General features: G+C 46.8%; 3 protein-coding genes across 3 annotated transcripts; 1 reads left to right on the top strand and 2 right to left on the bottom strand.

Moving 5' to 3' along the window:
* Positions 1-2,007: 2,007 nt before the first annotated feature.
* On the top strand, positions 2,008-4,406 carry LOC124704369 (putative pentatricopeptide repeat-containing protein At1g68930). The gene has a single exon (XM_047236624.1). It carries the CDS (start codon positions 2,008-2,010, stop codon positions 4,261-4,263), a length of 2,256 nt encoding a protein of 751 aa, XP_047092580.1. The 3' UTR covers positions 4,264-4,406.
* A 1,095-nt stretch (positions 4,407-5,501) lies between these two features.
* LOC124697506 (sucrose:sucrose 1-fructosyltransferase-like) lies at positions 5,502-7,899 on the bottom strand. The gene is made up of 2 exons (XM_047230090.1): positions 7,369-7,899; positions 5,502-6,363 (listed from the first exon to the last, which is right to left on the bottom strand). The coding sequence occupies exons 1-2, from the start codon at positions 7,897-7,899 to the stop codon at positions 5,665-5,667; spliced, it is 1,230 nt and encodes a 409-aa protein (XP_047086046.1). The 3' UTR covers positions 5,502-5,664.
* Positions 7,900-21,854: 13,955 nt separating this feature from the next.
* On the bottom strand, positions 21,855-24,156 carry LOC124704370 (cytochrome P450 81Q32-like). Its single transcript, XM_047236625.1, has 2 exons — positions 23,031-24,156; positions 21,855-22,604 (listed from the first exon to the last, which is right to left on the bottom strand). Exons 1-2 carry the CDS (start codon positions 23,967-23,969, stop codon positions 21,990-21,992), a joined length of 1,554 nt encoding a protein of 517 aa, XP_047092581.1. The 5' UTR covers positions 23,970-24,156; the 3' UTR covers positions 21,855-21,989.
* Positions 24,157-26,320: the final 2,164 nt, after the last annotated feature.

Genomic DNA, 26,320 nt, shown 5'->3' on the forward strand with positions numbered 1-26,320 from the left:
CATCTTCAAAGGCTAAGAACCAAATGAAACGTCTGATTTGGTCTGCTTTTGGCCGCGTGGATAGCCGTCCGGCTCGTGTCAGGCCCGTGTTCTTCCTTGGCTGGTAGCTGCCCACAGGACGACGACCCTTTTGAACCGCGCGGCCATGTCTTTGTTGCTAACCTTGGCTATTTAGCCATGACCTTTTGGCCTTATTCAACAATTACAAATCCAATAATATGAAATTGTTGCGCAAATTATTCGTTTACAAATTAAACAACACTGTTCCCCAAACAAAAGAAAATATAAAGTTCAACTAGAATTAAATAAAATAAGACAAGTGGCCTATGAAGGAATTTCTGCATTGCTTCCTAAATGGTTCAACATATGGTGAACCTAATAGTTTTGGAGCTGATTATGAGTTGTCTCATCACGGATTACACATGGATAAAGTCTTGAAACGTCGCCGGTCCACCCTGTGGCTCAACCAACTCGCCCTGCCCTTCCGAATCTTGCCCTACATGTCCAGACTCCACAATCATGCAGTCATCACCTCTCACGTAGTGTTAGCGCTCCATGTTCTGGCAGGATGCCGAACAATAGCCCAACAACTTTGGAGTAGACCAAATGCCTGCTCCACATCCTTCCTAGCATCCTCTTGCTCTTTAGCAAATGTGGCTCGTTGCTCGTAAGCAGGATGCCAGATTGTCTTCACAAATGTAGTCTAAGGTGGATAGATACCATCATCTAGATAATATCTATTGACTTATGGTGGCCATTGACCTCAAACTGGTCATCCGAAGAATTGCCTTTCATAAGCCTATCGAATACCGGAGAGTGTTGGAGCATGTTGATATCATTATGTGATTATAGCTGATTTCACTAGTGTTATATGATGCCTGTAATTTTGTCCAAAGAAGTTTAATTTGCAATGAAATGAGAACTGCTCTGCCGCAAGCAATTCCTTCTAAATTATCTCTTCTGTGCCCATAACTTTTCCATCTGACTATATTTGCATCTAACATCCACTGTATTAAATGACCAACCATACAAGCAAAGATATCATTATATGTATCTGAGATCTCAAATCTGAATCTGCACCCGATGTTTGTTTAATTTTTCTACAGATTTTAGATTACTGATCAACATATCTACTGTAGGTACAGAAAATGGAGCCTATGTTAACATAAAGTACAGCTTTGTTGCAGTTAGTGCTGTTCCTCCTAAGCATTTATTTATCATTGATTTGTAAACACTGGATTATGCATTTTAGCCACTGATACATTTTTTATATGCTGCTAAAAATTGGGGTTACATCAAAATTTAGCATGTATTTGTTAGCCACTCACCTGTTTAGTTGTCTTTACTTCATTGCCAAGTGATTCTCATGGCAACCTGCAGATTTATTAATGCATTGCTTTCCTTTCTTGTTAAATTACTCATATATGTTGAGATAATTCATATATCTGTTCTTGCAGTTCCCTTGTCAACGATCTTGGAGGGAAAAGAAGGCACACTTAATGCCTGAGTTGAGATGTAAAGATTGATGTATGCATATGTGTTGAATATACTGCCTGTGACTTAGATTTGTCTAGCTTCGCTTGTACAAATCCAAGTCACTTATTTCCAGACAGAAAACGTATTAGTTGTTGCTAAGTATTTTTGTATTTCGGATTATGCATGATTTTCCTTGAAATTTCTGTATTATTTTGTAGGCCTGAATTCCTTGATATTTTGTTGGATGAATAAATACTATTTTATCTCCTCAAATTGCATGAAACAATTCCATATTGAAAGAACGGAACTACAGTAAAACTTTTAGTTGAGGCTACCTGCAGGTACTATAATAAACGGGAGACAGAGAAAGAAAACGGCTGTCCCGTAGCTGTCGTAGCGTAATTTACGTATTCCCTTTCCTTCCTTTCCTCTACGTATCCAAATGGCAAGTGCTATTTTTCCACGGTGGAAGAGGTTCCCCTGTGCGCACGGTGGAAAGCACTTGCCCCCAACCTGCTTCGCTCGCCTCGCATGAGCCGTCCACTGTGCAACCACTACGCCGCCCTCCTCTCCTCCTCCGCCGCCGGCAGCCGCAATGGCGCCGCCGCCATCCACTGCCTCATCCTCCGGACCATCCCGCACCCGCCGCCCACCTACCTCCTCAACCACCTCCTCACGGCCTACGCCAGGTCCGGCCGCCTCGCGCGCGCGCGCCGCCTGTTCGACGCAATGCCGGACCCCAACCTCTTCACCCGCAACGCGCTCCTCTCCGCGCTGGCCCACGCGCGGCTCCTCCCCGACATGGAGCGGCTCTTCGCGTCCATGCCCGACCGCGACACCGTCTCCTACAACGCGCTCATCGCGGGCTTCTCCGGCGCCGGCGCCCCCGCGCGGGCGGCAGGGGCGTACCGCGCCTTGCTGCGGGAAGAGGGCGAGGTGGAGGGCGTCAGGGTCAGGCCGAGCCGCATCACCATGTCTAGCATGGTCATGGCCGCCTCGGCGCTCGGCGACCGCGCGCTCGGCCGGCAGGTGCACTGCCAGATACTGCGGCTCGGGTTCGGGGCGTACGCGTTCACGGGCAGCCCGCTCGTCGACATGTACGCCAAGATGGGGCTCATAGGGGACGCCAAACGCGTCTTCGACGAGACGGAGGGCCGGAACGTGGTGATGTGTAACACTATGATCACCGGGCTGCTCCGGTGCAGGATGGTCGCGGAGGCGAGGGGGCTGTTTGCGGCGATGGCTGACAGGGACTCCATCACCTGGACTACCATGGTTACCGGGCTGACGCAGAACGGGCTGCAGTCGGAGGCGCTGGATGTTTTCAGGAGGATGAGGGCGGCGGCAGGTGTCGCCATTGATCAGTACACCTTTGGAAGCATCCTGACGGCCTGTGGCGCCATTGCTGCCTCGGAAGAGGGGAAGCAGATCCATGCCTACGCAATCAGAACACTGTATGATGACAATGTGTTTGTCGGAAGCGCGCTTGTTGACATGTACTCCAAGTGCAGGAGCATCAGATCCGCGGAAGCCGTCTTGAGAAGGATGACATGCAGAAACATCGTCTCGTGGACTGCCATGATCGTTGGCTACGGGCAGAATGGGTGTGGCGAGGAGGCTGTGCGGGTCTTCTCGGAGATGCAGAGGGATGGCATTAAGCCTGATGATTTCACTCTTGGCAGTGTTATCAGTTCTTGTGCTAATCTAGCAAGCCTGGAAGAGGGGGCTCAGTTCCACTGCATGGCGCTCGTATCAGGGCTGAGGCCGTACATTACTGTGTCTAATGCACTGGTAACCCTGTATGGGAAGTGCGGCAGTATCGAGGACGCACACCGCCTGTTTGATGAGATGAATTTTCATGATCAGGTGTCCTGGACAGCCCTTGTCTCGGGTTATGCGCAGTTTGGGAAGGCAAAAGAAACAATACATCTGTTTGAGATGATGTTGTCCAAGGGTGTGAAACCAGACGGCGTAACGTTCATTGGGGTCCTTTCTGCTTGTAGCCGTTCAGGGCTTGTGGAGAAAGGCCGCAGCTACTTCCAGTCCATGCAGGAGGACCATGGTATTGCACCCTTGGATGATCACTACACTTGCATGATTGACCTGTATAGCAGATCAGGGAGGTTGAAAGAAGCTGAGGAGTTCATAAGGCAGATGCCACGCTGTCCTGATGCTATTGGATGGGCGACATTGCTCAGCTCGAGCAGGTTGCGTGGTGATATGGAGACCGGTAAATGGGCTGCCGAGAATCTCTTGAAAGTTGATCCTCAAAACCCAGCGAGCTATGTATTACTGTGCAGCATGCATGCTTCTAAAGGTGAATGGAGCGAGGTTGCCCAGCTGAGGCGTGGGATGAGGGATAGGCAAGTGAAAAAAGAACCAGGCTGCAGCTGGATCAAGTATAAGAATAAAGTCTACATATTTTCAGCCGATGACCAGTCTCACCCCTTCTCCAGAACAATTTATGATAAGCTACAGTGGCTCAACTCTAAGATGGTGGAAGAAGGGTACAAGCCTGATGTTAGTTCAGTGCTGCATGATGTAGCGGATTCTGAGAAGGTTCAAATGCTCAGCAATCATAGCGAGAAGCTTGCAATTGCATTTGGCTTAATTTTTGTTCCACAAGAAATGCAGATTCGGATTGTCAAGAATCTACGGGTCTGTGTGGATTGTCATAATGCTACCAAGTTCATATCTAAGATAACTGGGCGTGATATTCTTGTGAGAGACGCTGTCAGATTTCACAAGTTTAGCAATGGCATTTGCTCATGTGGGGACTTCTGGTAATTCCGCTGTCTAACACGCTAAATTCATACTTGATTCAAGTTGAAATATAAGTGAGAAGTGCCACTGGAAGAGAAACAAGAAATGGTGATCAAAGGCTTCAAAGCTAAGGATCGATAACATGCTCGGGCCATCAGCTGGCTTTGTGGGGGCAGAGCAAGAGTAAATCATGTTCCCTGCAGGTGCAGGGTTCAAAGAGGTGTGTTTATGGCATTGTGATTCTGTACTTCCAGAAGGTTGTTTCGGTTAATGCTTTGTCACATTAGCTTCACATTAGCTGTCCTAAATGTTAGTCGATGTGTTTTTGATAGGCCAAGTGCCAAACTGCATTTGCTAACAACAATTATAAGGGATTAAAGGTTATGCACGACACTGAATTGATCCTTATCTCATGTTCAATTTCCTGTTGAGCAACTGAAGTAGAAAGGTAAGCCAGGAACTTGAATTTGGTGTACTAACTGGCAAATTTGTCACATTGTAGGAGTAAATAAACCACCACACTGTAATAGTTAGTGTTAATATATTTGTTTTTCATTTTAGCATAACTAGAAAATCTGGTGGTTCGATAAAGCTTTCCATTTTAGCAACATCTTGATGCTGGACCTTTATGCATGGTCACTAACTGCAAAATATGCAGGATATACACACCTGCCCGATTGAATCCAGGCTTTATTTTGCGGTGTTTGAGATGTGCCTCAAGCCCTCAAGATAGTTGAAAGAGGATTCCATTGATGACATTGTGTATTCAGAAACAACATTGAGCAAGTCAATGTGAGTTCTGGACGAATATCTCGTCGGACTTTTTATGGTGTGCCTGCTCGTGCCTGCAAGGGTATATTTCCTGTGGTTCCACTTTGGTGATTTCATTCCATTTCTGTCATTGCTAACATCTCGAGAATAAGATGCAGGAATATTGAATCATGTGGAGGGGCGCTGGGAAGAACTCACTGGAGAAATGCTCCTGAAGGATAGTTATACTGCAACAGAATATCAGGAGACACAGAAGTCACTGACTGGATGCCCAAGAACTCCAGATCATGGCCAGGTGGGTGTATTTTGGATATCAGATATATGTCACCACAAATTGTTATGCAGTATGTGAAGAATCATATTTATTTCTTGTGTGCATTTTATGGATTTACGTCTAACAGGTGTTGTTCTGCATTTGTATACAGCATGACACAGTGAGTATACCAACTTAAAATTTGAAAGCAAAAATTTTCTAAACAACTTGTTCTAACGTTGTACATGTACAGCTCTAGCCTTGTGTCATGGCATCTTCCACTAGGGTTACAGCTACTGAAAGGCCTCGACAATGAATAGACATAATAAAGATGAAAAAGAAAAATTTAGAAAGAGAATACACATATATATGCAACCAAAAAATAATCTGTCCGTTTCTTTTTACAGTGAAGCCATGTAGGCCTGATTGTAGGAGGAGTCCATCTCATGTACGGCGAGGCTAGTGGCGGTGACGCGGGCACCAGTGGCATTGTTGGAGAGGTACACCCCGGCGTTGGCGTAGATGGCCTCGGTTGGGTACACTCGCGAAGTCACTGTCGACCTCCCGCCCTGTGCAAAGCTCTCGACTATGGAGTGGTCCACCAGTACTCTGATGGATAGCGCCTCGCCATCAAGCACCGGCACGACGTTACCGACAACCCTCTTCACAATGTCGTTGGCACGCGACGACCGTGACCCATCATGGCAGAAGTGCGTGCGCAGGCCGCCGTCAAGGCCTCTGGCGACGTAGAAGTAGATGGCGGTCTGCTCCGTGTCTCCACCATGGCGCTTGGCGTCGGCAAGTACGAGCAGGCCAAATGGGCCAAGCGCGCCACGACCGGCCGCACCACTGTTGGTGCTGCAGTTGTAGCCGACATCAGCCTCCTTGGCGGCGACGACATCGAGTGGGTCGAGGCGGAAGGAAGCCTCGATGTCGAGCTGTGTGGCACGGTGGAGGCTGAGAGGGAAGACAGAGCCGTGGTCGACGGTGATGCTGCCGAGGTTGGTGGAGTTGGTACGGAGTGTCTCCACCTCCACCACTGGCCACTGGATGAGGTTGCTGCCAGTCTTGGTGTCCAACACCACCGTGCGAGGGATCGACTGCAACAACAGAAAACATCAGGCAAGCATTAGCAATTGACACTAATAATTAATTAATTACTAGTTGTTAATCTTGTTTGTAGCGTGGCATGATTGTTTGTACTTGAAGAATCTTCTTGGTATCAGCAGACAAGGCATCCCTTTTTCTTATATAATCCCAGTTTGGTTGGTACTAGCAAAAGCTATTAAGTACTTAGTTTGGTGGTAGTACCGAATTGCCGATCTTTGCATGCCACTAGACCACATGGGCATGAAAGATTTTGCTTGTAGGGCACACACACTCAGCTTAGCTGCATTGTGCAGCGAAAGTATATATTCAGTACTCCGTATCCAAATAATAAACAGTAGCAGCTGTCACTATTTAACTGAATTAAACAGGGCTTGTGTTGCTATTTTTTCCAACGTTCTATCATTAATTTTGTTCCTTAATGAATCCTCTTGGTATCATCATTGTGATAACAAATGAATGCTACTAACTGAAGACAGTACATCCCTTTTCTTCTGTAATCAGTTAGGTTGTACTAGCTAAAATTGTTTATACTAATTCAGTTAGGTATTTGGTCCACAGTATCAATAATATTGCATTCTTGCATGCCACTAGGTCACATAGGGTGGCACATGAGACATGAGCTTATTTAGTTTGTTTATACTAGGACACGGCTTGCCAGTTTGGCATGGTGCAGATCCAGGTATCTCAACAGTAGCTCGAATTGTAGATTGAATGAATGTAGGGACACATGACAGCCACATTGGTTCACCTCCTATCTATCTATTCTTCATCACAAGCAAGAGTGTGGTTTCCGCACAAGTGGCTGCTATTATTTTGCATGCATGACCATGACCCACCTGTACCATGCCTATGCGTCTCTGGAAGACTGGAACCCAACCAAAAGTGTATGATCACTCCTATTCATAAAAATTACTAGCAAAGGAACATTTTTTAATGACTAATTGAGGTTAGTCAATTAAGTTAGCCATGTTGTAGTAGAAGAAATGTTGAAGTACCTGTAGGGAGGCCCATCCCTTGGCCACGTCGGCACGCTCGGAGTCGGTCTCGCCGACCCAGCCCCACAACACACGCCTCTTCTTGGCCGGGTCATAGAAGGTCTTGGATGCGTAGAACTTTCCCCAGTCATACCTCAGCCCGATGCCGACATCGGCATCGGCATCTAGCGGCGTCCACTTGTTTGTCGCTGCATCATACCTCCCTAGCGCGTAGTAGTCATGTCGGTCGTCGTCTGAGCTCTCCTTCATGACATGCAAAACTTCACTGCCGCCGCTGTTGGATGCCGCCGCGACGGCCTCCGTCATGTCGATGCCCTTCGCGGCGCCGACCGGGTACAAGTCGATGCACTCCCACATCCCTGTCTCCGGCACCCGATGCAGCACTCCGGGAATGAGCTCAAAATCAATGAAGTTCTTGGTCTTGTAGGTCAAGGCCATGCCGGCGTGGCGTTCGTCCTCGGACCCTATGACAATCCGCCACATTCCATCGGGAATCCGGCGTGGCGTTCGGCTCGTGGCGGGAATCTGCATGGAAAAAACCTATAGGGAGAGGCATATAAATCCTCAACTGTTGGTTTGTGTCTGGATCAATCAAACATGCAAAGCCCCTCTTAGTTTTTTAATAAAACATGTAATGGGTCAAAGCTTGGAATAGATCATGTCCTGACGATGCCGTTTGATTCATCTACCACGTGTATATACTGATACAACATCCGGTTACTAATACTACAATGCAGTAACTCCTAGTATCCAAATCAGCTCTATCTCGTTTGAACGTATCTAGCCTGCATGTGTTTTCTGAAAATTAACCTAAGATTAAGGTAGCACTGAAATATGTTAATGCATATTGTGTGATTACATAGTACATCCACTGATCTGTAATCATTCTTTCAATTCCCCATCTGGTTTGTAAAGGAGATTGAGCTGCTAGGAATATTTGGTGTTAGTCTTTATTTACACCCACTTATTAGTCAACTAAAATGAAGTGTTTCTTGAACCGATTGATTAGTTTGTGAGCTGAAACCTTAGGTTAGTGAAAAAAGATCGAAGCTTGTTTTTAGCGACGAGCCATCGTGTTTAGAGTTGTGCAACTACTTAATTTTATCCCCTCTTCTTCAATCTACAAAATAATATCATACCTAGTGCTTGTGTTTGATGTATATATGTTCCAGGCCAGGTGCTTCATCTGGCATTCTTCTTGGCACCTCTACTCTGCATTATGTCATGCATGCATGGTTAATCCAACCTTCTGGGATCTTACCCACAGATCTTAATGGACCAGAAGATATATTTTTATTTTACCATCTTAATCAACAATTCAGAATTCAGCCACATTGTTAACTGTATTTATTTTCTATATTATGTGCTATTCAGATTTTCTGTGGTGCATACAGTTTACTAACTGCGCATCTTCCTGTTTATGTGACCAGAATTTGCATACCTTGAAAAGTTGAAATACACTACTGGGCAGTATCGTTCAGTTGCCTCAGTGTGCTAGCTTTCTTCTTTGGCCATCTATGCCATTCTACGAACAATGGAGTTTCCAAGACTTTGAAATATGGTTCATTGATGGTAGTTTTATATCTCATGACATTCTTGGTCTTCCTAATGAAGACTGATGGAGGTAGCATGCAATAAAAACGCTTTAGCTTTAACCTAAGGTGGATAGATACCATCATCTAGATAGTATCTATTGACTTATGGTGGCCATTGATCTCAAACTGAACATTCGAAGAATTGCCTTTCACAAGCCTACCAAATATCGGAGAGCGTTGGAGCATGTTGATATCATTATGTGAACCAGCTATGCCGAAAATAGAGTGCCAAACCTATAGGTCATGTTTTTTTAGATAAAAATCCTCACAGAGCCCGACTTTGAATTAACCCTCAACCGGCCAGGAGTTACAACTTACACCCACGCAACACAGCTGGGGTTATCAGCTTACAAGGCAAGCACAAAGAGAAAAAAAATGACACCCAAAACCAAAGGGCACGACTACGACGAGCTAAGCTTGAAGTCATCGTCGTCGCGAACAGATGAAGAGCGGAGGGTGCGGCGGCACAACTATGACGAGCTAGTACCAAATCTATAGGTCATGTGAAGCCATCACTTCAAGTATGATTGTGCGCTCTCCCGCATGTCCCTTTTATTGCCCATGCCAACCAACAACACGAGTATGACGAGCTAGTACCAAATCTATAGTTCTTCCAGTCCCAATACATGCAGCCTATATTACCAAGCATCTAAAGAAACCCTCTTCAAGTGTTGATTGACAACAACTTCTGTGGAAAACTAGCTACTGCCAAAACTTCGGTGGAGCAATCTACAAATGTTAGCGTGACTATGCTCACATGTCGCGAGTTTATTTATTTTATTTACTAACATCAACACGCTATCAAACCTTATACGATGCTACCGAACATGAAGTTACAAGTCCAAGATGCAAGGTACTAGTTGATTAGAGGTTCTGAAGCGTCGCGCATGACCGCGCGTGGGCTGCACACGGCCTACAACGGCACGGCCTTTGGGATGGTGAACCCTCCCCCATCCGTCATGTCCACCTTCACGCTGTCCACCGGTTCCCAGTCGAAGCACTGCACCAGCGTCGCCAGGACCATTCCGATCGTCCGCAGCGCCAGCGTCTCCCCGGGGCACCTCGCCGCCCCATCCCGATCGGTATCATGAACAGACCCTCGGCCTTGCAGTCCTCGAACCTCTCCGGTCTAAACTCCAGCGGGTGCTCCCACGCCGCCGGGTCCCGGTGAATGGCGTACGCGTTCACGATCAGCATCGTGTCGGCCGTTTTGGATCGCTACACTGGAGATACAATAACAGAACGAACCGTCGGTGGAACTGCAAACGAAGAACTGCTTCAGCACCGCTAAAGAGCATAAGCACATCTTCAAAGGCTAAGAGCCAAATGGAACGTCTGATTTGGTCTGTTTTTGGCCTCGTGGATAGCCATCCGGCTCGTGTCAAGCCCGTGCTCTTCCTAGGCTGGTAGCTGCCCACAAGACGACCATCCCTTTTGGACAGCGCGACCATGTCTTTGTTGCCAACCTTGGCTATTTAGCCATGACCTTTTGGCCTTATTTAACAATTACAAATTCAATAATATGAAATTGTTGCACAAATTATTCATTTACAAATTAAACAGCATTGTTCCCCAAACAAATAAAATATAAAGTTCAACTAGAATTAAATAAAATAAGACAAGTGGCATATGGAGAACCAAATAGTTTTGGAGCTCATTATGAGTTGCCACCCTATGGCTCGACCAACTTGTCCTGCCCTTCGAATCTTGGTTTACATGCTCAGACTCCACAATCATGTTGTGCATGATCACAAACAGTCATCACCTCTCACATTGATAAGGGGTGGCCCGATCTTCTCAGTAAGCGAGGTGGATGGTGATCAACACGCGATGAACACAACGGAGATAACTTGTAGATAACTTGTATGACGCAACGAGATCTCTCGATTGGTCCCTGTCGCCAGATGCAACAGCTCTCAACCCTGCAAGATATTCGCAACTCCACACACTTGAGCACGTAGCCGCCGATCACGAAGCGGTAAGTTGCAACCGTCTAATTTCCAATGGAACAGCAGATCACACAAGACTTAAACAGGATCTACACAATATCAAGCAATATGGTGTAGGGAATTCAATAGTTTTGCAGAGCAAACAACTAAGAACTAGGGTTTATCTTAAACGTGGTCTAAAGCAGCTAGGGGGGCGTCCTGGGCACTTATATAGGTGTCCGGGACGAGTTCTGGTCGAAAGATACAAGTAAAACCGACCCAGAATAGATCTGGTCGAGACAGACTCGGACTGGTCCGGTCTGGAATCCGGTCGACCGGGTTGTGGACCGGGCGGTCCGGTCTGTGGTCCGGTCAACCGGGCGGCAACCGGAAAGTTGCGAAGTTTCCGGTTTCTGTCCGGTACGATGCGCTTCCTCCGGTTGGCGGCCGGTTGGCGGCCGGTCGACCGGGCCAGGGACCGGGCGGCCCGGCGTGGGGGCCGGTCTGACCGGGCGCTGGACCGGCCTGGACTTCTTCTTCTCCTCTCGCGCATTCCTCTCGCTCCTCCCTCGCGCGTCCATGAGATATCTTCATGTCCAGCTCCTTGTCCAGCTTCACGTCCATCTTCACGTCCAGCTGCTCCTCTCCTCCTCGTGCGATGCTTGTCTCCTCTTCATACCCGATGATACATAAGTAATAGGACTTAGGTAGTATAAAGTTCTCATCAATCAAGGTATCGTTTAGGAACAAGTTCACCTGTTGCTTAAGTAGCTTCGCACGAGCTCGTGTCATTGGTCCAATCCCGACTTCATTGGACTTGAGCTTCACGACGAGGTTCATCTTCAATTGGTAATGACGGAGGTAGTAGTGAGGTAGGGATGTCCGCATCATCTCCCCCCCCCCTTCAAAAGGCGTCGACCCCGACGCTCCAAGGTCTTCTCCGTCATATGGTGTCAAATCAGCAACATTGAAAGAAGGGATTTCTATTTTCGTGCCCTCAGGTCCTTAGTTGTACTCAGTTTTCCCCAGCTCCTTAGTTTTTCCTCAGTTTTACCCCCAAACGTTTGTCTGAAACCCGCAGAAGCAACTCAGACGGCAGGATTCCCGTTTAGTTGACCGTTCTGTCACGTGTGGGGCCGCGTCGTGTGGGGCCGCGTCGTGTGGGCCCGCGTCGCGTGGGGCTGGTAGAAAGGGACCGCGTGGGACAGGACGAGAAGCGTTTGGTTGCACGTGAGCAGGAGCTGGGTTCTGTCTCTCTCGGCCCAAAATTGGCATTATTAAGTGCACCTTTTTCCCCTCTTTCTCTCTGTCCTTTTCACCAAATTAGTATAAAATCTAGAGAAGCTTGCATTTCTGACTTTCTTCAATTATTTGTGCCTTTTGGCCCTCGTTGTTTGCCCAATATGGCAGCAAATCTAGTACTCCCTCCGGTCCATATGTATGTAGTTAAATCTAGAAGCAAATCTCCGGGATAATGTACGATAAATTCACGAGTCATAGTAAATCAAGAAAACTAAGTACGGCCAACAAAATATAGTAGACTAGGGATAGATAATCCCTAGATAATATGGATAGATAATAGGCTGCATACACAGCAGCCAACATAGTAACGAGGTTCTTCACGAGCACCATCATACTAACATAACAACAAGGGATCCCTAGCTAACAACAAAGGGATCCCAACAACAAACTAGGAGGCAGCGAGCAGCAGCAGCACACGTCCGGGGACTCCGCCTACCCCATCCGGCTCCGCCTCCACTTGTTGCTCTTGCTCCCCTTGGGAGCCTTGGGCTTGAGCGGAGGCATGCGGCCGGCGGAGATCTCCACCCGCCGCAAGCTGCGGAGGTGCATGCCGAGCGCCCCGTGCTTGGCGCGGAAGGAGTGGACGTTCACCGTCGTGCCGACGTTGGGGAAGGTGTTGCCGATGTTCTCGGCATGCGTGACGAGGCAGTTGAAGTCCGTGGCGCCGAGTCTCCTGGTGCGAAGGGGCACTGTACACCCCCTTGGCGAAGTAGGAGATGTACTGGCCGACCTGCAGCCTCCGCAGCACTTGGCGAGTCTTGACGTCCTCCTCCTCTTCGTCGCTGCCGACGTCGCTGCCAGACATCTGATCCATATCAAACAGAAACTAGTGAATGAGTTGCAACGATGACTAACGTACATGATAACAAAGTTAAGAAAAACAGAGTCAGCCTCGGTTAGAGTGGACATGATTATATATCTACGGGGAAGGTGTTAGCGAACTAAAGCTCATGCACAACAGATTTGTACACAGCAATGGTTCGCTGAACCCTCCCCGTAAAAATTTGTGCCCAACCATTCATCATAGGCAAAGAAACAGATTCTAGATCTGAACTAGATCTGAACTTGAACACATTCGAGTTCATTTGCAAAATTAAACGGTTGATATCTTTTGATTAGTGCATAAAATAACTGATTGAGATCTCATGATTACTTGCATAAATTAACTGATTGAGATCCAATATTACTTGCATAAATTAACCGAACAGCCGAACCCCAAATCTTAAACGAAATCAAGAAGTGATCAAAACAAAATGGAATAAAATCGGCGCAAATATTAGCCCAATACTCATCCATCTACAGATCCATCTACACCATCAAAAATAGGGTTCAAAAAGGAATGGGGAACAAAAAAGGAAGCAAACCGTAGTTACCTCGTTCCATGGGTCCTCCAGGGAGGTGTCGTAGGGGTTCGGGGGCGGGACGTACGGCACGGGGTCGTAGGGGTCGACCCATCCCGCCGGGATCCGACCGCCACCGGCGGCGGCAGCCTCCGATGCACCGGCGACGGCGGCGGCGGCGGCGTCGTCGTCCGTGAGGGGACGGCGCCGAAGATGGAGGCGTCGCGCTTTGAGCCCACCTCGACGATGGGATTGGCATTCTCCTTGTCCATCTCTACGGCGGAGGAAGAGGAAGAGGGAGAGGGAGAGGGTTTTTTGCTTTGGAGAAGATGATGGGACATGAGAGAGTTGGCGATGCGTGAGCGAGTGAGAGTGACAGAGAGAGTGCGAGGAGGCGTGTATAAAGGCGGGGGGTGGTTAATGCGACCCGCGTCCTACGCGTGCACCGGTGCACGTCTGCACGTCTTGGACTTCTGCAACGCGACACGCGTCCACGATTGCACGTCTCGACTTCTCCACCGCGACCCGCGTCTACGCGTCAACAATTGCACGTGTCCTCGAGTCTAACCCTGGAAATTTAGATATACTCAGGTATACCCTCGAGTCTTATACTAGCATTTTTTGTGTGCTCAATTTTCCCCTCGAGTGCTAATACTGGCTAGTGCAATATACTCAGTTTTACCCTCAAGTGGCTGGTCAACAAATGGGATTAACTAGTTAAATGAGTCATTTAATGTGCAAAAAAATCCTAAAAAGAGTGGCACTTACTCATGGAGTCTTTACCACAAATTGCCACTTCTCAAATCATAGATAAATCATAGATAAATCAAGTTTTACCATAAATTGCCACTTCTCAAATCACCTAGTAGCTATGAAGGTGCATGGTTTTCCACAACAAGCCCTTCCCAAAACAGCTTCCCCCAAATCATACTTTGTCTAAATGAGGCCACAATTCTCACACTGGATGTATATTGGTATTGCAAATAGTTTGAGGTAGGCCAAGATGGGTTTCATTGTACAAAACAAGCATTTTCCATTTTTTAAATCTCATATTTGAATCCCTTAGTCTATTTACTACTCGGGTGCCCTTGGTTTCTTGATAGTACTCGGTTTTGCCCTCTCTCTTCACAAATTCTCGCAGACGTGCATCATCGCCCTGATTGGTCTAGCCCATGTCACGCGGATCGTGCCCGCCGACCGTTGATCGTATGATATAGGGAACGGGCAGGATAACCCCTCTCTCTCTCTCTGTTGGCGGTTAATTAGCTTCCACCCTCTAAGTATGCTGAAGGGCGGTTTTCTGTATTATTTTTCACGCGCTAAAAATTATAAACTATTTTAGGCGTTACTTTTCACGCAAAAAATGATAAACCATCAACAATTTGTTGTAGCCATTACTTTTCACGCAAAAAAATGATAAACCATCACCGATTTGTTGTTGCCATTACTTTTCACGCAAAAAAATGATAAACCATCAACAATTTGTTGTAGCCATTACTTTTCACGCAAAAAAAATGATAAACCATCACCGATTTGTTGTTGCCATTACTTTTCACGCAAAAAAATGATAAACCATCAACAATTTGTTGTAGCCATTACTTTTCACGCAAAAAAATGATAAACCATCACCGATTTGTTGTTGCCATTACTTTTCACGCAAAAAAATGATAAACCATCAACAATTTGTTGTAGCCATTACTTTTCACGCAAAAAAATGATAAACCATCAACAATTTGTTGTAGCCATTACTTTTCACGCAAAAAAATATGATAAACCATCACCGATTTGTTGTTGCCATTACTTTTCACGCAAAAAAAAATGATAAACCATCACCTAATTTGTTACAAAAGCTGGTTTCAGTGAGACCTAACCAAGTTTGGCATACATGATGGCATACCTATAACAACAAGGAATATCTAAAAGGGAAAGTTTCAGAAAATTTGAAATTTAGGGTGAAATGATGCCATACATGATGCTGTTTTTCGAGGTTTTGACCTGAAAATCAATTGGGTATTATAAAGGGAAATAAAAAGTTCGAAAAATGTAAAAACGAAACAATCTATCTATCTATGTATAGAAGATCAGCTGTATGAAATTTGAGGTTATTTAGAGAAGGTAGAAAAAATCACCTTGTTAGAAAAGCTGGTTTCAGCGAGACGAAACGGCATGCGCTTAAGCAAAGTGATTTTTTCGAACATCTCCAAATGACCACAAATTTTCCATACATGATGCCATACGTGTAACAACAAGGAACCCTATCTAAAAAGTGTCAAAAAAGTTTGCCCAACCGTATAGCTCTATCAAAAAGAACCTCACCATGGCGCTAGTATAATTTTGGGATAGTTACAAACTTTCGTTACCTAACCTTCAACATGAAACTTGTTTCAAATTCATTTTGGCCTACGAGAAACAAATCCCAACTTGATTCGAGCACCACAGCCTCCAAACGATGCCGATGCCGATATCGGCATGGTCGAACGGCTATGCTCGCCGCCACTGCTAGGTCAACGTCGGGATGCACCCTCAATCCCATCCCCTCATTCGATCACTGACACACCAGAGATACCGCCGAGGCCAATGCCGAACGTACATGCTGATGCCAATGCCGAACATGCATGCACGCCGCTGTGGGCACGGCCACGCCGACCCGCTATGCTGGACGCCACGGACCGCCGCGAGGTCTTTCCCTTCGCCACCACACTCTCCTAGCACCCACCTATACACGCCGGAAAGGAGAGACACTAGTTTTCTCTACATTGCTCGTGTTCGTGTCCGACACGGTCGGTCAAAGTTTTGACGTAGTCTTCGATGTCGTCGACCATTTCTTCTCTTCTTTGCATGGTTAAACGCGTCTAGTTCATATCTATCTAATGCGTCCGGTCTCGCCTCATGCAGTTCATTGTGGACGTCGATCTCATCTCGGCACCCCGCATGCCACCTCCTCCGTGCCATCGCTGTAGAGCTCCATTTAAAAATCTAATCCTACCCGTGTATTGCCCCTTGTATCGGCGTCATGGTCCCACTTGTCATTCGATATACCGAAGCCCCACTCGTTCGCGTTTTGGTCGGGGATACAGCGATGCTTACGGTCAAACAAAGATGGATGGTCCGACGTGTCTTTGCGGGCTCTACGTGGCCCCACTAGTCGGAAGATAACGGTCAACCGTCGGGCAACTGGCCGTTACATCACGTGTGATGGTTTCAGACAAAGGTTTGGGTAAAACTGAGGAAAAACTAAGGAGCTGGGGAAAACTGAGTACAACTAAGGAACCGAGGGCACGAAAATAGAAATCCCTTGAAAGAATTACTGACACCAAACTCATCCTCTGGAAGATCTATCGAGTATGCATTATCTTTGATCTTGACAAGCACTTTGTAAGGACCAGCACCACGAGGCTTTAACTTAGACTTCCTCAGCTTCGGGAACCTATCCTTGCGAAAATGTACCCAGACCAAATCACCAGGCTTGAACAACATCTCCTTGCGCTTCTTATTCATCCTTGCAGCATTGCTCTTGCCTTTCTTCTCAATCAACTCTTTAGTCTTCACATGAATCTTCTTCACAAAATCTGCCCTCTTTGATGCCGCCATATTAACTCTCTCATGTATGGGCAAGGGCAACAAGTCAAGTGGGGTAATGGGTTTGAAACCATACACCACCTCAAAAGGACATAGCTCCGTGGTAGAGTGTACCGCCGTGTTGTAAGCAAACTTCACATGCGGCAAACACTCTTCCCACTCCTTCAGGTTCTTCTTGATCATGGATCTCAACAGTTGTGACAGTGTTCTATTCACCACTTCAGTTTGACCATCAGTTTGGGGATGACAAGTAGTGCTGAAAAGCAGCTTTGTCCCCAGCTTTCTCCAAAGCGTCTTCCGAAGTAGCTCATAAACTTCACGTCACGATCGAAACAATAGTCTTTGGGACTCCATGTAGACGTACAATCTCCCCGAAAAACAGGTTAGCAATATGCGACGCATCGTCGCTCTTGTGGCGAGCAATAAAGTGGGACATCTTAGAGAATCTATCCACTACCACAAATATAGAATCATGGCCTCTCTTAGTACGCGGCAAACCCAACACAAAATCCATACTAATATCCTCCCATGGTGTAGTAGGTGCCGGTAAAGGAGTATACAAACCGTGAGGCTTCAGCTTGGACTTGGACTTGTTGCAAGTAATGCATCTTCTCACATATCTATCCACGTCCCGCCTCATCTTTGGCCAATAAAAGTGGTCAGCTAGCATGAGTAGCGTCTTCTCACGCCCAAAGTGACCCATCAAACCTCCAGCATGTGATTCCTGCAATAAGAGCAAACGCACAGACGATTCTGGAACACATAGTTTGTTAGCTCTAAACAAGAACCCATCATGTATGTGATATTTTTCCCATGCTTTACCAAGAGCACATAAACGATATGGTTCAGCAAAATCATGATCAGTGGCATACAAATCACATAGTATCTCTAATCCAGGAAATTTAACATCAAGTTGAGTTAATAGCATATTCTTCCTAGATAGAGCATCAGCAACAATATTATCTTTTCCCTTCTTATGCTTAATAATGTATGGAAAAGACTCAATGAACTCAACCCACTTAGCTAGACGCTTATGCAAAGTAGATTGGACTTTCAGGTATTTCAAAGCTTCATGATCAGAATGTATGATAAATTCTTTTGGCCACAAGTAATGTTGCCAAACCTCAAGAACTCTAATTAAAGCATACAATTCTTTATCATATATAGGATAGTTCAACTTAGCACCAGAAAGTTTCTCAGAAAAATATGCAATTGGACGACCCTCTTGCATCAACACACCACCAATTCCAATACCACTAGCATCACATTCAATCTCAAATTGCTTATTGAAATCAGGAAGTGCAAGCAACGGTGCAGAAGTTAACAATCTCTTAAGTTCATCAAAAGCATGATCTTGGGCTGCGCCCACTCAAAAACAACACCCTTTTTAGTCAAATCATTCAAAGGTGCAGCAATAGTACTAAAGTTGGGCACAAATCTGCGATAAAACCCAGCTAGACCATGGAAACTTCTTACTTGACTCACATTCATGGGAGTAGGCCAATTTTGAATAGCTTCAATTTTAGACACATCTACTTCTACTCCATGCTTAGAGACAACATAACCAAGAAATATGACCTTATCTTTGCAAAATGTGTACTTCTCAAGATTACCATAGAGTTGATTATCACGCAACACTTACAAAACATGTCGAATATGTATAGTATGATCAGATTCATTGCGGATGTAGATTAATATGTCATCAAAGTACACAACCACAAATTTGCCAATAAATTCACTCAAAACATGGTTCATTAGTCTCATGAAAGTGCTAGGTGCATTAGTTAACCCAAAAGGCATTACTAACCACTCATATAAACCAAATTTTGTTTTAAAGGCTGTTTTCCACTCATCCCCTTCTTTCATCCTAATTTGATGATAGCCACTACGCAAATCAATTTTAGAGAACACAGCAGCACCACTCAATTCATCTAGCATATCCTCTAAACGGGGAATAGGATGACGATATCGAATAGTAATGTTGTTTATAGCTCTACAATCTACGCACATACGCCAAGTACCATCTTTCTTATGAACTAGAATAACAGGAACAACACAAGGACTAAGGCTTATGCGGATATAACCTTTGTCGAGTAGCGTTTGTACTTGCTTCTGTATCTCCTTCGTCTCTTCGGGATTAGTGCGATATGGCGCCCTATTGGGCAGCGATGCTCCGGGAATCAAGTCAATTTGATGCTCAATACCTCGCAATGGTGGTAGTCCTGCGGGTACCTCCTCCGGAAACACGTCGCCGAATTCCTGCAAAACATTAGAAACACCAAGAGGAAGAGGGGTCATGTCGTTAGAAACCAAAACCGTACCCCTGTACAAAAGCACAAGAGGCATGGCCGTAGCATCCTCACTAAATTCTCTCATGTCTTCTTTGGTGGCTAATGAAACTAAGGAATTCACTCTCTCACTTTTCGTTATATCACTCACGACATTACAATAGATCTGGTCGAGACAGACTCGGACTGGTCCGGTCTGGAATCCGGTCGACCGGGTTGTGGACCGGGCGGTCCAGTCTGTGGTCCGGTCAACCGGGCGGCAACCGGAAAGTTGCGAAGTTTCCGGTTTCTGCCCGGTACGATGCGCTTCCTCCGGTTGGCGGCCGGTTGGCGGCCGGTCGATCGGGCCAGGGACCGGGCGGCCCGGCGTGGGGGCCGGTCTGACCGGGCGCTGGACCGGCCTGGACTTCTTCTTCTCCTCTCGCGCATTCCTCCCGCTCCTCCCTCGCGCGTCCATGAGATATCTTCATGTCCAGCTCCTTGTCCAGCTTCACGTCCATCTTCACGTCCAGCTGCTCCTCTCCTCCTCGTGCGATGCTTGTCTCCTCTTCATACCTGATGATACATAAGTAATAGGACTTAGGTAGTATAAAGTTCTCATCAATCAAGGTATCGTTTATGAACAAGTTCACCTGTTGCTTAAGTAGCTTCGCACGAGCTCGTGTCATTGGTCCAATCCTGACTTCATTGGACTTGAGCTTCACATCAGGTTCATCTTCAATTGGTAATGACGAAGGTAGTAGTGAGGTAGGGATGTCCGCATCACACATAGTGTCAGTGCTCCATGTTCTGGCAGGATGCCGAACAATAGCCCAGCAACTTTGGAGTAGCCACATCCTTCGTAGCATCCTCTTGCTCTTTAGCAAATATGGCTCGTTTCTCGTAAGCAGGATGCCAGATTGTCTTCACAAATATAGCCTAAGGTGGATAGATACCATCATCTAGATAGTATCTATTGACTTATGGTGGCCATTGACCTCAAACTGGACATCCGAAGAATTGCCTTTCACAAGCCTATCAAATATCGGAGAGCGTTGGAGCATGTTGACCTCAAACTGGACATCCAAAGAACTGCAAATGAAGAACGGCTTCAGCACCGCTAAAGAGCATAAGCACATCTTCAAAGGCTAAGAGCCAAATGGAACGTCTGATTTGGTCTTTTTTTTTGCCTCGTGGATAGCCATCCGGCTCTTCCTAGGTTGGTAGCTGCCCACAAGACGACCATCCCTTTTGGACAGCGCGGCCATGTCTTTGTTGCCAACCTTGGCTATTTAGCCATGACCTTTTGGCCTTATTTAACAATTACAAATTCAATAATATGAAATTGTTGCACAAATTATTCGTTTACAAATTAAGCAACATTGTTCCCCAAAAAATTAAAATATAAAGTTCAACTAGAATTAAATAAAATAAGACAAGTGGTATATGGAGGAATTTCTACATTGCTTCCTACATGGTTCAACACGTGGTGAACCAAATAGTTTTGGAGCTCATTATGAGTTGTCTGATCACGGATTGCACATGGATAAAGTCTTGAAACGTTGCCGGTCCACCCTATGGCTCGACCAACTTGTCCTGCCCTTCGAATCTTGGTTTACATGCTCAGACTCCACAATCATGTTGTGCATGATCACAAGCAGTCATCACCTCTCACATAGTGTTAGCGCTCCATGTTCTGGCAGGATGCCGAAAAATAGCCCAACAACTTTGGAGTAGACCAAAGCTTGCTCCACATCCTTCGTAGCATCCTCTTGCTCTTTAGCAAATATTTCTTGTTTCTCGTAAGCAGGATGCCAGATTGTCTTCAAAAATATAGCCTAAGGTGGATAGATACCATCATCTAGATAGTATCTATTGACTTATGGTGGCCATTGACCTCAAACTGGACATTCGAAGAATTGCCTTTCACAAGCCTACTAAATATCGGAGAGCGTTGGAGCATGTTGATATCATTATGTGAACCAGCTATGCCGAAAATAGAGTGCCAAACCTATAGGTCATGTTTTTTTAGATAAAAATCCTCACAGAGCTCGACTTCGAATTAACCCTCAACCGGCCAGGAGTTACAACTTACACCCACGCAACACAGTTGGGGCTATCAGCTTACAAGGCAAGCACAAAGAGAAAAAAACGACACCCAAAACCAAAGGCACGACTATGACGAGCTAAGCTTGAAGTCATCGTCGTCGCGAACAGATGAAGAGCGGAGGGTGCGGCTGCATGACTATGACGAGCTAGTACCAAATCTACAGGTCATGTGAAGCCATGACTTCAAGTATGATTGTGCACTCTCCCGCATGTCCCTTTTATTACCCATGCCAACTAAATGGATAGTTCTTCCACTTACAATACATGCAGCTTATATTGCCAAGCATCCGAAGAATCCCTCTTCAAGCATTGATTGACAACAACTTCTGTGGAGAACTAGCTACTACCAAAACTTCGATGGAGCAATTTACAAATGTTAGCGTGACTATGCTCACATGTCGCGAGTTTATTTATTTATTTACTAACATCAACACGCTATCAAACCTTATACGATGCTACCGAACATGAAGTTACAAGTCCAAGATGCAAGGTACTAGTTGATTAGAGGTTCTGAAGCACGTCGCGCATGACCGTGCGCGGCCTGCACACAGCCTCCAACGGCACGGCCTTTGGGATGGTGAACCCTCCCCCCTCCGTCATGTCCACCTTCACGCCGTCCACCGGTTCCCAGTCGAAGCATTGCACCAGCGTCGCCAGGACCATTCCGATCGTCCGCAGCGCCAGCGTCTCCCCGGGGCACCTCCGCCGCCCCATCCCGAACGGTATCATGAACAGACCCTCGGCCTTGCCGTCCTCGAACCTGTCCGGCCTAAACTCCAGCGGGTGCTCCCACGCCGCCGGGTCCCGGTGAATGGCGTAAGCGTTCACGATCAGCATCGTGTCGGCCGGCACGTTGTAGCCGCCAACCTTGCAGTCCGCGGAGGACTCGTGTGGAAGCAGCAGCGGCGCCACCGGGTAGAGGCGGAGCGTCTCGCTGACGATGCACTGCAGGTAGGCGAGACTGGGCACGTCGTCGACAGACACCAGACGGGAGGTCCCGACTGACGCGTCGATCTCGGCCTGGGCCTTCTTCAGCGCTGCCGGGTGGTTCAGCAGGAGCGACATCGCCCACTCTGTCGTGGTTGACGTGGTCTCCGTCCCGGCCCCAAATAAATTCTGCAGAGAATCCATTGAGAAAACGAGTGTTAGTGATGTCGTGACATGAAGCTGATCGTGACCACGGGTTACTCTATTGAATTCGGAAGTGGAAGACAAAAACATTGGTGTTCTATCAGACAATACAACAGTCAAATATCTTGGCCTGTGTAGTGACTAGTGACATGACATGTCGGATTCATCCAACCAAGTGACTATCTAGGTGACTAGTCACTAGTGGGCGATCTTGGGAGAGTAATAGTCAAGCGATGACTATGGTCGCGTTGCTGTATGCCGATGACTTAAACGAAGCCAATGACTCAAATGTGTATAGAACAAGCTAATTGAGTAATTTCCTCACTGAAGAAACTGACAAAGAAAGAAGAGCTGCAAATTAAGCTTGGTTTGAGATGGACCGAGATAAGAAAGTGGAAGAGAGGCACTAACCGCGCAGAGAGCCGTGATCATGGTATCGGTGTACACCTTTGGCTCCGTCTTCTGCAGAGTGAGCAGCACGGCGATCATGCTCTTCTTATCGCCATCGCTGCCGCCGTCGGCCAGCCTCCGGCGTTCGGCATCGATGAGTCGCCGCAGGAACGCGTCCCTCCGGCTCACAGCGTGCAAGATCTTGTTCCTCACGCCGAAGACGTCGAACCACCGCATCACCGGCAGGTAGTCCCACATGTTGGCGGCGCCGAGGTGCGGGATGAGCTTGTCCACCACCTCCTTGAACTCCTGCGCCTCCACGGACATGTCCGTGTCGGCGTCGGCCTCCGAGCGGGTGGCCTTGGTCTGCGCGATGGTCTCCATGAGCACGCTGAGGGAGAGCTCGAAGAGCCTCCGCTTCAGCTGGACCCGCGCGGCGCCGTCGGGGGACGCCTCGGTGGCATGGAACAGCCGGCGTGCCATGGCGCGGACCTCTGCGGCGATGACGCCGGACATGCAGGCGACGCGGTGCGCGGAGAGCAGCTGCACGGTGGCGACCCGCCGGAGGTTGCGCCAGTGCGGGCCGTAGCTGGACGTGACGAGCGCCGTGCCGTTGAAGGACGCGAGGAGCTGCGACGGGAACTTGGGCCGGTTGGCGAAGGTCACGTCGTGCTCCGTGAAGCACTCCCTGGCGCACTCGGACGAGGACACCACCACGGCGCGGCGGGATCCGAGGCGCAGCGAGAAGACCGGGCCGAGGCGCGCGGCGAGGCGGCACATCGTGGCGTGGATGGGCTTCTCCACGAGGTGGAGGTGGCCGATGAACGGGATGGCCGGGGGGCTCGGCGGCAGCTGCACGGCGCCCTTCTTGCCGCGCCTGCCATGGCTGACCTTGCCGAGAACGTAGTGGACCAGGAAGAGGAAGGCGCAGGAGAGGATGGCAATGTATGCCTTATCCATGGCTAATTGTGGCGACTGAAGTGAAGTGATCTGTCTTCTTTCACCTCACAGATTGATTGGATCTACATCTACCCATGCATGCCGGCCTATATATTGATGGGTTCGTCCTCTTCTAGAAGGCCTAGCCTTGCGGTAGTGGTACAGCTTAGTCTGCATACGCCATGGATGACGCCCCCATGGCGATGAGGTGGATTCATTCGGAGTTTAGCACTCGTGTCAGATTGGTTCTTGGAATTATTGTTCCCCGGAACAGATTTTGTTCCTACGTGGAAGCCTCGCTTGGTTTGCGCTGGATCGAGATCCCTTCCTTCCGACTTGCAAAGGACAATTCGAACTGGAGATGTGTGCAACCTGCGTATGCGTGATTAGGTTCTCTTAGCTAGGTGATCTTTCCTTTGGAAGCAAGAAACTCTCACGGACTTTAAAAAAAAAAGTACTGTATGATTATTTTTTCATGTCATCAAATCTTAGTTACAAGGCATGTTGCGACTAATAATTAGCACGAATCACGATACAAATTAAATGATGCAAAATTTGATTAGGCACGAAGTTAGTTTTCAGCTTAGACTAGTCACAATGCATAGTATCATATAGAAGTATCATGCGTATGATACTACTACATGTTACTATATCCACAATGCATGGTATCATGTACGAGTATTATAGTCTTCTAATATTAATTGTTTTGTAGAATCTCAATGCAAATATATGTACAAGATTTACTTGGCATTAATTTTTCTAGTAGTATGTGCTATGATACGGTATCTACCTATGATGCCCTCCGTCCCAGTTCACAGGGCTTGCGTGTATCCCTAGATTGCCTATTTAACCAACATAATATCAATTGTATAATACAAAAATTATATTATTAGAAAATAGAACATCTAACCTTTCTAATGATATATATTTTATAATATATATTTTGTATTATGTTGATAAAATTTACAACCTACAAATACGTGCAAGCCCTATGAACCGAGACGGAGATAGTACTAGTATCCTCTCTCTCATCCTTAATTGCACTGCCACATCAGCATTTTGCATGCATGATAATACTCCCATGATGGGTAATCTTAGCTGAGAACTAGCAAATCCACCTCGATTCGTCCTCCATGCCATATTAACTGTTGCAAATCTATCTATATTCGCATGGCTTTTGTAGATTTATGCGAATCTACATAAATACGCAACAGCTATCATATTAACACTACAAATTTTTATAGATTCACTTGAACGTGTGTAGATTTATGCGAATATAGTAAGTATGCGACATCTACTATGAAGCAATGAAAGTGTGTACGAATGCAATAGTTAATAAGAAAACCTGCCGACGTTTTTTCTGTTGCATTTCTAGTCTCCATACTGCAGGTCCACCAAGCTTCTAGAGATCTAGTGACACGAGGAGTATTTTATTTTTTTACTTCGACACCAGTAGCATCACCCTCATCCATCTGCACATGCGATGCTCCCCGGTGAGATTGACCAGCACTAGAGATACTAGCTAGAAACATCTTCCAAGACATTTCTTTCTAAAGTTTCAGCTCCAACCTAGTAGTTTGTAAACTCACAAACAATGAAAGGGGAATTATTTTTTTTGTTGAAAACAAGCTTTGTCTTTGCTATTTCCAACCCAATAATTTTTGGGTCATATTATCCTTACTTTGTGCTAAATTAGCCATGACCAGACTATTGAGAGGTATTCCGTATTTCTATGGATATATAGATCCGCAAGTAAAATCCATTTTTTACTCTGTTGGCTCTAGCTCCAGCCGGTTCAACGCACGCGTCGCGGTCGCGTCCTTCTATTCTCTCTCCTCTATCTATTTGTATCATCTACCACGACAAGTACAAACCAAACACATGTGGTGAGCACTCCTCCCGGCGCAAACCCCTTGATGGCACCCACTACCTCTGGCTGACGAGGATGGCGTGCCGCCCACTGCATCCGACCTGACCGGCAGGGACCGTGGACAATGATCTCCCACATGTCGTCGGACGGAGAAGATGACATCCACAAGCTTGCCATGGACGACACCTCCCTGGCACTCCTCCGCCGGCCAGTTACTGCTCCCGCAGCTCCTTCCTGGAGATCCTCTCATGCTGCTGATGCAACTCCTCCCCAGCGCCTCTACATGAAGGTCATTGACGGTGAGCTCGCCACCTGCCACCGGACATGGATAAGACTGTAAACTTATGAGATAGATTGGTTTTTGGAGGAGGATACATAATGCAACAATAGTGTGCTATGTCCCTTTTGTATAGAGATCACACGAGATCAATACAATTACAATAGATGCCGGTTGGTTAGTAGGTTATATGTATATAGTGAAGGTTTCTTAATACATAGGATA

The sequence above is a fragment of the Lolium rigidum genome, chromosome 3 (assembly GCF_022539505.1).
Source record: "Lolium rigidum isolate FL_2022 chromosome 3, APGP_CSIRO_Lrig_0.1, whole genome shotgun sequence".
In the NCBI taxonomy this organism is placed as follows: Eukaryota; Viridiplantae; Streptophyta; class Magnoliopsida; order Poales; family Poaceae; genus Lolium; species Lolium rigidum.